The sequence below is a fragment of the Cuculus canorus genome, chromosome 10 (genome assembly GCF_017976375.1).
Source record: "Cuculus canorus isolate bCucCan1 chromosome 10, bCucCan1.pri, whole genome shotgun sequence".
In the NCBI taxonomy this organism is placed as follows: domain Eukaryota; kingdom Metazoa; phylum Chordata; class Aves; order Cuculiformes; family Cuculidae; genus Cuculus; species Cuculus canorus.
The window spans coordinates 21,826,223-21,842,190 of record NC_071410.1 but is presented as its reverse complement, the minus strand read 5'-3'; the positions used below and the strand labels follow the sequence as shown (position 1 = coordinate 21,842,190).

The following is a 15,968-nucleotide window of genomic DNA, read 5'->3' as shown; positions in this document are numbered from 1 at the left end:
ACCAGCCGGTTTGTGCTGCAGTGTCTGCTGCAGTCCGTGCCTTATAAAGGAGATTTTATTCTCTCGTGGCAAATCTAGCATAAAAATAGCTCCTGGTTGAGGTATCACACACAGCGCGAGCAGCACGCTATAGCGACAGGATGCACTGCAGACAAATTGAGGGGTTTGTTTTGAAGTCAACCAGCATTTTAGTAGCTAAATGCTGCCTGTGCTAATTGCAGCTGCTGTTAACAGGACAACTTATACCACTCGACAGCTCAGCATCCATCAGACTCCCAAAGGTTCACTTGGTCCCTTCCACGTACCAGCTGGCTTGCAGGTGCAAAACCTGTGTTTTGAGGCCATTCTTTGAATCAAGCAAATTAGGCAGAAATCTTTTCCACCCCTTCCATGCTCTGCACCAAAATGATCGTGGAGACAAACCTTCCTCTGAATGAAGCAGTGGTTTCCTTGACCTCAAAGCATTTCTGCAGCGAGTTGCTGGAGCAGCTGAACATTCATAGAATCATAGAATAGTTTGGGTTGGAAGGGACCTTAAAGCTCATCCAGTTCCAACCCGCTGTGGGCAGGGACACCTCCCACTGGCTCAGGCTGCCCAAGGCCCATCCAACGTGGCCTTGAACACCTCCAGGGATGGGGCAGCCACAACCTCCCTTGGCAGCCTGTTCCAGTGCCTCACCACTGTCATAGTGAAGAGATTCTTCCTAATGTCCAGTCTAAATCTGCCCCTCTCCAGTTTATACCTCTTCCCCCTGGTCCTATCCCCACAAGCCTTTATGAATAGCCCCTCTCCAGCTTTCCTGTTGCCCCCCTTCAGGTACTGGAAGGTCTTCCACTGGATATTCCTTCTTCCCTTTTGCATTCAGGACAGGGTTTAGCAGGCACAGTGGGGTTGGGCTGATGGCTGGACTGTATGAGCTGAGAGGTCATTTCCAACCTTAATGGTTGCATGATTCTTTGATTGTGCATCACATGTAGCATCACACACCAGGGGCTTTTCATTTTTAGGAAACAGGGAGGGCCAAGTCCTAACTCACAATATTTTGGTGTATATAGCGTTGTGCACCCTGTATATTGGAGCTACCAAGCAACTTTTATTACATAGTGGTGCTCCAGCCCATGGGACTTTGCATTGAAACTGCAGGAAACAGAGTGAGCAACAACAGGGCAAGTTCTTTCGAGGCATTCTTGTTCACGTTTCATGGATACAGCATCTGAAGCCATCCCTGTAGTGTGCCGTTTTCTCTTTTTCCAGAAACAAGTAAAGGGTTATTTCTCTTCTTGGGTAAAGGGAGCTTCTGGGGTTGGGAATGGAGAGTTTTAGAGGGGAGAGGAAGATCTGGAAGTCGGTTTGCTGAAGCTAAGGAATTGCAGGAGGGCGGGAGAAGGTGTCAAAGAGGTTGTGAACTGGAGAGAAACAAAGATTGGTCATGCTGGAGCTGAATCACAGAGGGAAAAATTCAAGATGTGGGAGAAAATCGTGGTAGGACCACAGGAGAGAAAACTAACTCGCTTCAGCTGCCTTTCCTTCCACTGCCAAATGTTCCATTCCTTGTCCTGGAAGAGAGTACAGGGAGGAGATGGTCTGTGTTTCCCAGCACCCTTCGTTGAAGGGCTGATGGCTCTGTAATCCCACTGTTTGGTACCAGGCTTGGTACTAGGCTGGGCTGCTCTCACCCATGTTGGTTATGAAGCTGCTGATGAGCAGAGATTCAGTGGAATGGCGACAGCTCTCTGCAAGGATCTGCCTGTATCATTAATCTACCACGTATTTTAATTGCGAGCTAGAATCCAGGATGGCACATTATCTACTAGTTTTGTCCTTGTGAATATCCAGTGGAAGGAGATTAATAATCCAGATGGCTGGTAAAGTGTTTGTTTTATCATGCTTTCTGATTATTATGAGAGTATCAGCCCTCAGTGCCTATTCAAGGAAAATGTCCTCTATATACAGTGTATGCATTCAGCAGTCTAAACATATAATAATTACAGGTCAGCTAATGTTGGAATGGTGCCATTTCGTGATTTTATGCACCATTTGGGTATAGCTGCAAATTGATAAATCACATTTCCACAGGTTTTATATAAATCACATATAATATTAAGCAGTGCAGTGAAATGATCGGCGCTCCCTGGCTCCCAGAATTGGGTCCTTAGGCAAAAGGGGCTTCTTTATTTGGCTGTTTTACTTTCATCTGCCTCTGCAAGTTATTATGTAAGTCAAGAGCTGGTCATGACTCCCTAATTAGGGTTGGATTTTGAAATAGGACTGTGAGCCTCATGATAAGCCTGTTCTTCTCCACATGCATGGTGGCCTTTCGGTGTGAAATAGCACTTAGGACTAGTGTTATGCAACCTGAATTTTTCTCTCCCTGTAGGTTTTTTTTTTCCTTGGTTTCTTTTAATTAATTCTTAATACAAAGCGTTTGAAGTGGTTCTCAGGGCAGGCTTTGTTGGCTGGCACGCTGGACCATTTGAATGGTATGGAGGAGATCCATGCATTTTGGGGTTTTTTGCATTGCAAAGGTGTTTAAAAAGGCTGATTTGTTGTTGTAGGATTGTTCATGATTGCTGAGCAGTTGTTATTATTTATTCTTAACAACAACAACAAAAAAGAATGGCATTTGATGCAGTAGTTCAGGCTGCTGTGCCAAAGCCTGGACTGTGCTAATCCACAAACTCTAATTCCTGAGAAGGGGAGGATGGGAGCCTAGTGAGACTTTTTGAAATCCAAGTGAGCGGCAGAGCTGACAGCCTGTCATGGCACTGAAGTCCCACTTCTGATCCATGAAAAGCCCTAGAGGAGCTTCACAGCAGTGGCAGCCACCCAGCCTGAGCAGGGAAGCTTGGGGAGATGAGGTGAAACTGGGAGAAGACCGGAGTTTTAGAATCAGAGTATGTCTTCAGTTGGAAGGGACCCAGAAGGACCATCGAGACCAACTCCTGTCCCTGCACAGGACACACCAACACTCAAACTGTGGGTTTGAAGGCATTGGCCAAATGCTTCTGGGATATTGTCAGGCTCGGCACCGTGACTGCTTCCCTGGGAGCTGTTCCAGTGCTCCACCACCCTCTGGGAGAAGAACCTTGTCCTCCCGTCCAACCTAACCCTCCCCTGGCACATCTTCCTGCCATTCCCTCGGGCCCTCGAGTCTGGAAGTTTCTTCGGTAAAACAAAGAGGTACTTGCTATGAGAGGGAGGTAAATCTATGTGTTTATGTCCAGTGTAGGTTGGAAGAGCTGGAGAAGGCAGAAACCTTTCTCCATTGTGGAATGTCAGCTGTTATTCGCAGCAACCGAGGTCAAGCATTTCAGTCAGGGAAACATTTTCGGAGAATTGAGTGTGCCTAAAACATAGCAAAGGCCCCACTTCCAGGTGACTGTGGACTGTGCTAAAATAGGAACCTTTGCAGCATTGTCTAACTAAATATGACATTGTCAACTAAATATGACATTTAATAAGTTACTGGGAAAAAACAGTGTCATCCCCCGTTTGCCTCTTCCACCTCACTGTTGCCTGCAGCCCACCATCACTGCAGTTCGAGCGAGCAGGTCAGTGAAGCAGAGAGGATCTGGCTTGGGGTGGTGGTGATGGGTCAGAGGACACAATTAACGCTTTAAGTGCAGCCTTCCCTTGCCCCAGCACAGCCCAAATCCTGGTCTGCACAGGCACAGGTGGATTTGAGAGCTGGAGTTGCAAACCCAGCCATGCTGCATCAGGACGAAGGTCTGTCTAGCCAAATTGTCACTCACAGGCGAGCACAGGAGTGCAGTGAGCCCAAAGAGATGCATTTAAGTCCGTATTTCAAACTACACATGAGATTTTCTATGCCCTGCACTTCAACCTGAAGTCTGTCAACCTCAAAAATATTAATGAACTATATTGTTGTCTGGTATATTATCCCTGTTTATAGATGGGGAAAGCCTCCACTGGTCTAAGTGCCTGGCCCAGGGTCAACTGAGAATCTGCCAATGTACCTCATCTGGTGTGAGTCATGGTGCAGACTACAACCGATCTCCGGGAAGAATGATCCGTGCTTGAATTACAGAGAACTGGAGAGGTTAAGACAGAAAGCAGGAGTGTTTAAACAGTACGATGGGATTAATCCTTTCAGCAGCCGAGGCAGGAAAGGGCACGGGGGAAGGCACCTTCGTCTTCCTCTGTTAGCAATACAGTTGTGACATTTGTTTTTAATTGAAAGCAAAAGTTTTTTAGACTAGACTTGTAATTTTTTCCCCTTTGGGAATATGAATCCTAACAGGAAGGAGCAAAAATTCCATTAAGGAAAAAAGCAGGACTCCTGAGAATCCCAGGAATGGAAACAGGGAGTGCTTATAGAATCCTAGAATCATAGAATGCTCTGAGTTGGAAGGGACCTATAGGGACTATCGTGTCCAACTCCTGTCCCTGCACAGGACAACCACAACACTCACACCATGGGGCTGAGGGCCTTGGCCAAATGCTGCTGGAATATTGTCAGGCTCGGTGCTGTGACTGCTTCCCTGGAAGGTGTTCCAGGGCTCCACCACCCTCTCCATGAAGAACCTTTTCCTAAGGACCAGTCTAACCCTCCCCTGGCGCATCTTCCTGCCATTCCCTCGGGTCCTGTCCTTGGTAGCCAGAGAGAAGAGCTCAGCACCTGCTCCTCCTCCTCCCCTGGTGAGGAAGCTGCAGAGCTTGATGAGGTCTCCCCTCAGTCTCCTCCAGACTGAACAGACCAAGTGCCTTCAGCTGCTCCTCACACACTTCCCTTCCCCAAGTCCATGCCCTCCTCTGGATGCTCTCCAGTAGGTTGTAGTGTGCAGAGGGCAGACGAAATTCTGAGATTTTCAGAAATCATGAAAGTTTGCAAGACTGCTTTTTTTCTTCAGAGTTTCAAATCCTTTAGGGTTCGTGCTTTCAAGCTCTCTCTCTTCCCCCCCCCCACCCCACCCAATTATGATTAGATCTTCCTATTTTATTCTTTAAATGGAGATTGAAATTTTGCTTAACTCCAGGAGACAGGGCTTTAAAAATACCCTCTGTTGCCAAACTGAATAATGAAACTTGGTTACAAGCTGTTCCAGTTTGGTTTGGGAGAGCTGCAAAATACCTTTTCATAGTAGCAGGAAGGTAGGATGGGAAGTTATTTTAAACTTCAACCAACCTGCTAGATTTGCAAAATATATTTGGCTTGGAATGCCAATAAAGCTGTCATGAGGATATGTTCCTTGAAGGACTCCCCTTGCAATTCCATGCTTTCCAGTTCTGGCCCATTTTCTCTTATGAGGGTGGCCCTGAGGTTTCCACAGCAGAGCCTCCACTACAGTCAGTGTCACTGATGAGAGTGAATTGCTCACCCCGGTCACTTTGCCAGTCTGACACCAGCAGTTGGGGTCATTCAGCCTGCAGAAAATAAGGCTGCAGAGAGACCTTAGAGCAGCTTCCAGTCCTGAAAAGGGTTCCAGGAAAGCTGGGGAGGGGCTCTGGATCAGGGAGTGCAGGGAGAGGATGAGGGTAATGGTTTTGAGCTGCAAGTGGGGAGATTGAGATGAGATCTTGGGGAGAAATGTTTTGCTGTGAGGGTGGGGAGGCCCTGGCCCAGGTTGCCCAGAGCAGTGGTGGCTGCCCCATCCCTGGAGGTGTTCAAGGCCAGGTTGGTGGGGCTTGGAGCCCCTGATCCAGTGGGAGGTGTCCCTGCCCATGGCAGGGGGTGGGACTGGATGGGCTTTGAGGTCACCACTGCTCTGGGCAACCTGGGCCAGGGCCTCCCCACCACTCTTATGAAGAAATCCCTCCTTATGTCCAGTCTAAATCTGCCCCTCTCCAGTTTATACCCATTGCCCCTCGTCCTATCCCCACAAGCCTTTATAAAAAGTCCCTCCCAGCTTTCTTGTGGGTCCTTCAGGTACTGGAAGTTTACTACAAGGTCTCCTTGGAGCCTTCTCTTCTCCAGGCTGAACAACCCCAACTCTCTCAGACTGTCCTCATATGGGAGGTGCTCCAGCCCTTGGATCATCCTTGTAGCCTCCACTGGACCCGTTACAACAGCTCCATCACCTTCTTATGCGGAGGATTCCAGAACTGGACACAATACTCCAGAGCAGGTCTGACAGCAGGGAGGAGCAGAGGGGCAGAATCTCCTCCCTCGCCCTGCTGGCCACTCTTCTTTTGATGCAGCCCAGGATACAGTTGGAGGCAGCATCATTGTTGAGTTTACAAGTTTAATGTATGGTTTTTACTTGATGATGGAAAAAAAAATCCAGTGTGCTGCAAATGCAGTGATCCTTTTTCATTGCTTTTTGCAGTTTTTTCCAGTTTAGAGTATTCAGAACCCAGGGGTGCTTGGTGCCCTGTCCAAAGATGCCCTCAGCTCCCTCGGGGTTTAGGAGGCCTATTCAGGCAGTCTGATCTCAGTGTGGGTTAGGAATCACAAGCTCAGGATGCTGAGATAGAACACTTGCCCGAGCAAGAAAGGCTTTTCATGTGAAATGATGAGGAAAGGTGCTGTGAAATGAAAATCAATGCTCATTCACGAATCCCAGCCTGGGAAGTTTACAGAAAACTCAGCGCCACAAATGAGCTGATGTTCACATCATTCAGATTTCTGAACCGACATATAGGGGATGTTGGTCACCAGTGGCCGAACATGAGCCAGCAGTGGCCCAGGTGGCCAGAAGGCCACCAGCATCCTGGCTTGGCTCAGCCGTGCGGTGGCCAGCAGGAGCAGGGAAGGGATTGTCCCCCTGGACTTGGTGCTGGTGCAGCCACACCTCGAATCCTGGGTTCGGTTTTGGGCCCCTCAGTGCAAGAAAGACATTGAAGGCCTGGAGCACGTCAGGAGAAGGGAACGGAGCTGGGGAAGGGTCTGGAGCAGAGGGGGAACAGCTCAGGGCCCTGGGGCAGTTTAACCTGGAGAAGAGGAGGCTGAGGGGAGACCTCATCACTCTCTGCAACTGCTGCATAAGAGATTGGAGTGAGGTGGGTGCTGGCCTTAAGCTGCTCCAGAGGAGGTTTAGGTTGTATATTAGGCACATTTTTTTTCTCCATAAGAGTAGTGAAGCACTGGCAGAGGCTGTCCAGAGCAGTGGTGAAGTGTGCATCTATGGAGGTGTAGATGGTGCACTTCGGGCTATGGTTTATCAGGCACGGTGAGGTTGGGCTGGTGGTTGGACTGGATGAGCTTAGCAGTCTTGGAGGTCTTTTCCAACCTTAACGATTCTATGATCTTAAATCAGTCACCTGTAAAGGGCTTGCCCCTGGTCCCAGAGGTTTCTTCCTTTCTGGACAGACCCCAGCTGATGGTGTGTGGGAATTGAGACCAGCAGAACTTTACACTAGAAACTGCAGCTTTCTTTAGGTTGATCTGTTGTCCATATGGACGTCTTGGTCCAGAGCACTTGACAGCAACCAACAGTCCAGTTACCCTTTTGCACCATTATTTGATATTTGGGATCAAAGCTGTCAACAATTGAAATTGCTTCGCTTATGAGAGGAACTTGGAGAACCATTTAGGACTCGTTGCACCAGTATAAAACCAGCTTGTCTGGGCTCTAAGCTGTTGTGAGCACCATGGTGCATCGCTGGCAAGAGCATTGCTGTAACTGTAAGGAGGGAGTCAGTCCAGTTTCTCTTGGAGTCATGCAAGCTGCTTTTAGTCATTGGCTTCTTGAGGCTTTTATGAGTGAATCTTTTGCTCTCCCCTCTTCTCCTCACAGCTATGGGTCAACCAAGAAGATGGAGTGGAGGAGGGAACCAGCGATGTGCAGAATGGCCATTTGGATCCAAGCGCCGACTGCCTCTGTCTTGGCAGGACTGTTCAGAACCGAGACCAGATGCGAGCCAATGTCATTAATGAAATCATGAGCACGGAGCGCCACTACATCAAGCATCTCAAGGACATTTGTGAGGTACACAGAGGTTGTGACGCTGGGGTTCTGCAGCAGGAGTGGTGCAGGGCTATTGAAAGATGAGGACTGGGTTTGTCCTTGGATCGTGGTGAAAAAAGATGCAATGCACTGTCTAATAGAGGAGCAGCATCTGTCAATAAGTATTGATACTTCTGAGAATTTTCTGCTGGATCTGATAATTACCTTTAGTTTGTATTAACTAAAAGTACAATTTTCTGACCTTTTTTCCATACCTCTTTGACTAAAAAATGATGAGGTTGTGATACTTCAGGTGTTCTTCTTAATTAAAAGCCAATGCCATCTACTTTTGAACTTGTGATTGAGGAAATGAGATTGTAATTAAACCAATCAGTTAAACCAATCAGTTCATCGTGTCTTTCACATTGGATTTACAATTTCTTCTGTCTCAGGAGGGCCCCCATTTTCCTTTTCTTAGAGTCATAGAATAGAATCATGGTATCACTAAGGTTGGAAAAGACCTCTAAGTTCATCCAATCCAAATGCCAGCCCAACCCCACTGTGCCTGCTAAGCCATGTCGTAAAGTGCCATGTCTACACGTTTTTTGAACCCCTCCAGGGATGGAGACTCCCCCGCTGCCCTGGGCAGCCTCTGACAGGGCTTTGCTGCTCTTTCAGTAAAAAATTTTTCCTAATACCAATCTTTTGGACCAAAAATTTTTCCTAATACCAATCTATTACCCAATACCTTCCCTGGTGCAACTTGAGACTGTTTTCTCTCATCCTGTCACTTGTTACTTGGAAACAGAGACCAGCACTCGCCTTTCTCCAGCCACCTTTCAGACAGTTGTGAAGAGCAATGAGGTCTCCCCTCAGCCTTCTCTTCTCCAGGCTAAACAACCCCAGTATCGTCAGCCTCTCCTCATAAGACTTGTGCTCCAGACCCTTCCCCATCTTTGTGGTGTTGCTTAAAACTTCTTACGGTGAGATCAATAGCAAAGTGGTTTCACAGTGGGGAAACTCAGTATGTTATGTTTAACCCGTGTAAGGAAACCAGCAAGGACATCAACTTTGGTGAGTGACCCCACACATCCTCAACTTGGTTCTTTGTTATGTTAATGGTCGACCCAGAGGTCATTGTCCTCTGTCATGCAGAATGAGGGCCAGAAGCTGAGCTCAGAATGCAGTGCATGCAATGCTGGGTGTTAGGGAAGGAGAATGCAGAGTGTTGCAGGACAGCTTGGGCACTGTGTGCAGAGCATCTGCTTAGCACTAAGGCAGAGGTTTGTTAGCACTAAAATCAAAGTCAATGGCTTTCAGCTCATCCCTCCGAGTCTTGAGGATTTAGCAAATCATTGTCCAGTCCTTGCAGAGTGAATGTGCTGAAGCTGCTGGGGGATTCTACTTAGAAAAATTTTTCCCTTCGTAGTTGCTATTTTCCCATTGATGAAGCAAAGCAGCCACCCAGAAAACATCTATGTGTCTTTTCAAATATGGAATAGTCTTGGGATTTCAATTTGGGAACAAATGAGCTTAATTTTGCTGTGCTATTTCAATCAGAGAAAGAAAGGACTGCAGGAACTTTTCCACATGTTTCTTTTCCCACGTTTGTGTTGTCTAAAAACTACATTAATGGGAACTTCCATTTCCAACCATGTCACTGCGCTAGTGCCAGATCAGGTTCTGAGGAGGTACAGATGGGTACAGCTTCAGTGAAATCTTTGGGGTGACCCAGATTTACAGCTCCTAACAATGTGTTCCAGATATAAAAAAGACCTCCAAGGCTTTTGCCTTGCTCTGTGTGATGCAAAATGGTACTGAGAGGTTAAATCTTACCTCCATTAGAGCACCAGGAAATGATTCATCTGCCTCTCTTAAAGAAAGAGGAGGACTGACATGGGCATTCTCACCTGTAAAATGATGGGCTGTCCCTTCTTGGAGAGAGCCTCATTGTGCTCAGTTTAATCACAGCAATCCATTTGCCTCAAGAAGGCTCGGGGACAGCTATGTTATTGCAGGCGTTTGGCAGAACATGACATGACTGTTCTCTGTGCGTAAGAGGAACTGAGCTGGAGACGGAGCGACACGGCCGGCTTGGGCTCCTCCCAGTGCTACCGCATGGATTTGTACAGAGGTGTGATTTGTGCCGAAGAACGGGTAGACACTAGACAACTGCTGATGAGGTGCAGAAATGCTGTTGACAGTGGCAAATTCCTCTCTTCCCTTTGTTCTTGATTTTAAGGTGTCAGGAGAAACAGTAGTGATATGACGTGTTGGAGGGGATGACAGTGGAGTTCTGGCTGGGTGGTGAAGGCTGAGCCTGATATCATACTGAGTTTAGCAGTGTGTAGTTCTACTCCTGTTGCTGAGCTACCATGAATGACAAATACTGATACCAGTGAGGCACCTCAATATGTGTGGTTGTTATCAGAGGGCTGTGGCCTCTGCTAGGTGATTAAGAGCCCTCCAATTTCTCTTTTCTGCTTCAGGATGTATTCCCACTGCCTGCTGCTGTATTATTATACACTGTGTTATTATTCATAATACCCATGGTGCTGGTCCTGCCAAGTCAGGAGCTCACCAGCTCTCCAGCACCAAGATGAAAATCACCTGCCTAAGCCAAGATCTGTATGAAGCCGCTGGCTTGGAGGGGAATTCCTCATCACAGCAAAATTCTGCTGCCCTGGTGACTGCTTCTGCTCTGCCTTTGCTTTGAGTAGGAAGGACTGACTGCTGCTTTGTGAAATAGTTTATGAAGATTTTCATTAGCAGTAAAATGTAGAGGTTTCCCTGGACTGTCTATAGACAGCGAGATCGAGTGTACCCTCAACGAGTTTGCTGATGACACCACTGTGGTGAGTGGTGTGACTGACATGCCAGAAGGTCAAGATGTCATCCAGAGGGACCTGGAGAAGTGAGAGAAGTGGGCTCATTTGAACCTCATGGGTTTCAACAAGGCCAAATACAAGATCCTGCACCTGAGTCAGGGCAATCCTCAGTTTCAAAACAGAATGGGGGATGATGTGATTGAGAGCAGCCCCAAGGAGAAGGACTTGGGGTGCTGGTAGGTGAGAAGCTGGATGTGAGCCAACAATGTGTGCTTGCAGCCCACAAGGCCAACAGTGTCCTGGGCTGCATCGAAAGCAGTGGGACCAGCAGAGAGGGAGAGGATTCTGCCTCTCTGCTCTGCTCTGGTGAGACCCCACCTGGAGCCCTGAGTTCAGTTCTGGAGTCCTCAGCACAGCAAAGACACGGAGCTGTTGGAGGAAGTCCAGAGGAGGCCACGGAGATGATCCAAGGGCTGGAGCACCTCCCTGACGAGGACAGGCTGAGAGAGTTGGGGTTGTTCAGCCTGGAGAAGAGAAGGCTGTGAGGAGACCTTAGAGCAGCTTCCAGTGCTGGAAGAGGCTCCAGGAAAGCTGGAGAGAGGGGCTCTGGATCAGGGAAGGCAGGGACAGAATTTTGGGGGGTCATTTTTCAGCTGCAAGAGGGGAAATTGAGAAGAGATCTTGGGGAGGAATGTTTTGCTGTGAGGGTGGGGAGGCCCTGGCCCAGGTTGCCCAGCGCTGTGGTGGCTGCCCCATCCCTGGAGGGGTTCCAGGCCAGGTTGGATGGGGCTTGGAGCCCCTGATCCGGTGGGAGGTGTCCCTGCCCATGGCAGGGGGGAACAGGATGACCTGTAAAGGCCTCTTCCAACCCAAACTGCTCTGACTCTAAATGACTGCTTTACCAGGAGTGGGTGGATCATAATTCTGCAATATCACCAAGGGGGGAAAGAAAGACAAAAAAATTCAGCCTTAAGGTAATGTCCAGGAATAGGAATTTCAGGTTTAGCAGTTACAGCTTAGAAATAAAACAAGCTGTTGCAAGCTAGTCTTTTATAATGGGTTACCATTGCTGTACTAACAGGCAGTGCTACTCGCTCACTGTCCTGTAAAGCACCTATAAAGCACCACATATACACAGGACCATCACCAGGCATGGAAAGATATCCCCTGGCACCTGGGATTGGATCTGGGAGGATGCTGGAGAGGGCAGAGTCTGTCTGTGGTGTGGCATGAGGTCAGGGCCAAGGAGGTGAATGGAGCTGTAGTTTGCAGTGGGGAGTGCAGGGAGAAGAGTGAGGTGCAGGGAGGCTGCAAAGAGCAGGATGCCGTGCATTGAGAAAGGAGCAGGATTTGGACCAGCACATGGATTAGGAAGACAAGGCTAAGGTTACGAAGGTGTTAGGGGGAGAAGTGACAGAGCTTGCATGGGAACAGTGAGGCAACTGGGAAATCAAAGGAAACCTTCTTGTGATGAGTAATTTTAGGGTGGGAGGTTAGAAAGGGCAGCCAGCTGCCGGGGCTGCATTTTGCTCTTTGCCAAGTAATTTCACTTTGAATTTATTTTTTAATAATGGTGACTGGATTCCACCTAAGCTTTGCTTAGATGCCAGAACAGCTCTGGATGGTGTGTGGAAATCGTCCTCGTTGCATCTTAGCGTGTCAAACTGAGGCTGTTGTGCAGAACTGATGGGACAGATTTTCACGTGGTCTGTGTGGCATTAGCCTGACTCATCCTTGGAGATGGATAAAACCCACTTTTCGTGTTCCCCTAGAGTGAAGCAGCATAAGACCTTCTTGGCAGCAATGTGACCCTACTTAAGAGAACCATCACTGAGTAGCTCCTGGCCCTTTTATTTGACCGGTTTCTTGTCTGTTGTTACCCAACTGGAGGGCAAAGCTGCAAAAAGCTCTTTGGAGACATGGGCACATATGCATGGCATAGATGTATTCCCCAAAGTGCTGCTTGTAGTTGTCTTTCCCAGCTTGCTTTGTGCACCTCAGTTTTCTGTTTTGGAACTTGCTGCTTCTTGTCCTTTTGAAGAACAGCATTATATTTCTGTAGGACTTTATTTTATATATAGATGGGCCCCTGCACCATCAATGTGTGCTTGCAGCCAGAAAAACAATAGTATCCTGGTCTGCATCCAAAGCAGTGTGATGAGCAGGGCAAGGGAGGGGATTCTGCTCCTTCGCTTTGCTCTGGTGAGACCCCACCTGGACCCCTGAGTTCAGCTCTGGAGTCCTCAGCACAGGAAGGGCATGGAGCTGTTGGAGCGAGTCCAGAGGAGGCCACAGAGATGATCTGAGTACTGGAGCACCTCCTGTACAAGGACAGGCTGAGAGAGTTGGGGTTGTTCAGTCTGGAGAAGAGAAGGCTGCGGGGAGACCTTAGAGCAGCTTCCAGTGCTGAAAGGGGCTCCAGGAAAGCTGGGGAGGGGCTCTGGATCAGGGAGGGCAGGGATAGGATGAGGGGAATGGTTTTCAGCTGAAAGAGGGGAAATGGAGATGAGATCTTAAGGAGAAATGTTTTGCTATGAGGGTGGGGAGGCCCTGGCCCAGGTTGCCGAGAGCAGTGGTGGCTGCCCCATCCCTGGAGGTGTTCAAGGCCAGGTTGGATGGGGCTTGGAGCCCCTGATCCAGTGGGAGATGTCCCTGCATGGCAGTGGTTGGAAGTGGCTTTGAGATCTCTTCCAACCCAAACATTTCTGTGATTGATTCTATGGTCTCAGTGCCTGACATTCAGGACTTGCAGTAGACTGGTATTGGAGTAAGTGCTTTGGAGTCCTGCCTGCCTGTGGTCAGACATGTCTCTAGTTTGCCTTTTCAATTTCATCTCAGCTTTGTTCTTGTGCTTATTCTTGGTACGTGCATATCAGCACACTGGATGCTGTGAGCACTGCTTGTTGTGTTTTGATAGCTCAAATGGTGTTCATCCAAACTGAGGGATGGGCAACAGGACAGTGTCTCCCTGAAACTGGCTCAGAATTGGTAAGAAACTGGAATATCATCCATCACAAGAACCTTTGTGGTTAAAGTCTGCAGTGGCTGTCATCTCCTTATTCTCTCCTTCACTGTGCTCACAGCTGGACAGAAGAAGGATGAGTGGATTGGCCACCTCTCCTAACTGTGTGTAAACCCACTCTGGGGTGGAGAAAACTTAGCACTTAAGCTCCTGCAAGTACTTTCCAACTTTCTCCTATACTTCAGGGACTACATTGAAAAGTACTTTAAAGAGAGACAGTGTGAGAGTTATTTTTAGGTATTCACTGAGCAAAACACTCTCCAACATCTGCTCATCAGTCAGCTATCCCTTCTCTGAGCAAACTGACGGGATGAACAGAAGGAATATGACATTGTTTTATGTAACAGAAGTAAATTTACTGGAAAAACTATGCAGCAGCCTTTGAGCTGGCTCTTGCTGCATGTTATATATGAATCTTCAGTCTCCCCTTTCCTGGCTTGTGCTGGGAACCAGCTATCCAAGCTGGAGAGAGAATAAGGCTTGGGAACTCTACATGTTCTTCTGTTTTCCCTGTGGTTTTATGGAATCATGGACTTATAGAATCACTTGGTTGGAAAAGACCTTTGAGATCATTGTGACCAACCATACTTGTCCACTACTAAACCAGAGCCCTGAGCACCTTCTCTACCCATTCTTTAAATCCTTCCAGGAATGGTGACTCCATCACCTCCCTGGGCAGCTGTTTCAGTGCCTGAGAACTCTTCTAGTGAAGACGTTTTTCCTGATGTCTAATCTAAACCTCCCCTGGTGCAACTTGAGTTCATTTCCTCTCATCCTATCACTTGTTACTTGAGAGAGCAGACCAGCACCCACTTCGCTACAACCTCTCTTTGGGGACTTGTAGACACTGAGAAGATCTCCCCTCAGCCTCCTTTTGTCCAGAACAAACAACTCCAGTTCCCTCAGCCTCCTCTCATAAGACTTGTTCTCCAGCCCCTTCCACAGCTTTGTTGCCCTTAATAGGTGCTTGGACAGAAGTCTGCTGGTTCATCTTCTCTGAGACATGTGGCTCGGGCAAGGTGATGAACCAGTACCAGCAGTACAGGGAATATTCAAGACCGTAGTCGCAGCTAATAGCAACCCCAGGGCAGAAAGATGTTCACATAAATCATCTGGTGAGTGATTTCACGGAGAAGAATGCGGGAGGGGCAGCTGGCTCACAGGCAGCCTGCAGCGTGGAGCAGGGCAAAGGTCCTAACAGGGATGGCTTGCGGCACTCACTCTGCTGTGAACACCAAAGCCACTGTCACAAAAGAGCCTGACTTTGTGGGCAGGTGCACGTCTTCTGTCTCTTTTTTGTCAAAAGCTGTTCTTAGTTAAGCTGGTAAACATGAAAAGCAGCATGGAAAGATATTCTGCATTATTCCTTGGTGGTTTCAATTTTTCTTTGCCCTGCAACTGTCCTGTATCGTGGGAACCAGCCTGCTCCCATTCCTTCTGGCCTTGAAAAATGAGAGGGAAACCCAGGGAAATGACTCATCAAGGAGCTCCTGGAAGGAGACCTAGATTTAGTAAATGCCAAAGGTATTCCATAACTCAAGCTTCCCAGCTGGAAAAGCCAACAAATTCAGGGGAACAGCATCCTTCTAGCTAAGCTGGACATAGCACAGGTTGGTTCTTTGCCAGGTTGGCCAAAGTTGTATTTATCCTTCATTTGTTTGACGTTCTCCCTCCCAGGAACCACATGGTGAGGCTGAAGGACAGTTTATTATAGCGCTCTAATAGTCCGCATTGTGGCCCAGCAGCTGTGTGTCACCAGCTGGCAGTTCCTCTGTGTGACTAAGCACCTAGTGTTCCCAAATATAGCCCTTCAACTGGAGCTGTTGGTATTTATTTCCCTTCCCTATCTAATAAAGGAATGCAAAGTCATCTCATGATGACCCTCATGTAGTTTCTTTTCAGTCAAGATGCTGCAGTCCAGCCCGGGCCAGCATAGCGGCTGATACTTGGCCTTACAAAGTTTCTAGTCTGAGTAGTCTTGACGGACAAAGCAGAGCAGGGATGGAGTGATTTGCTCAATGTCTTACACAGGATGGTGGCAGAGCCTGGGCATCCAGAGCCTCTCTTTGTCACCCAGACCACGTGTCCTTCAAGGAAGTATGTTTGAAGAGGTCCTCACGCTTCAGCTGAAACCAAGGTGGCAAGTTGGGTCAGCAAACCAGTGAGGTAGACAGCCCTTGGTGTGTTATGCTTTTTGCCAGAATATTGATTCAATCAGCCTTTTTAGGTCAGGAGGTCTTCAGGGCAGTGGTTGCCAACTGATTTGTGTT

General features: G+C 48.1%; 1 protein-coding gene across 8 annotated transcripts in view; it reads left to right on the top strand.

Annotated features, from left to right (window-relative positions):
- Nucleotides 1–15,968, top strand: part of ARHGEF9 (Cdc42 guanine nucleotide exchange factor 9) — a 201,798-nt gene that overhangs the window by 134,879 nt on the left and 50,951 nt on the right. For all 8 annotated transcript variants that reach the window (XM_054075197.1, XM_054075192.1, XM_054075195.1 and 5 more), the window contains one exon: nucleotides 7,699–7,890. In XM_054075197.1, the coding sequence (XP_053931172.1) occupies nucleotides 7,699–7,890 (192 nt within the window). The remainder of the gene's footprint in view (nucleotides 1–7,698; nucleotides 7,891–15,968) is intronic.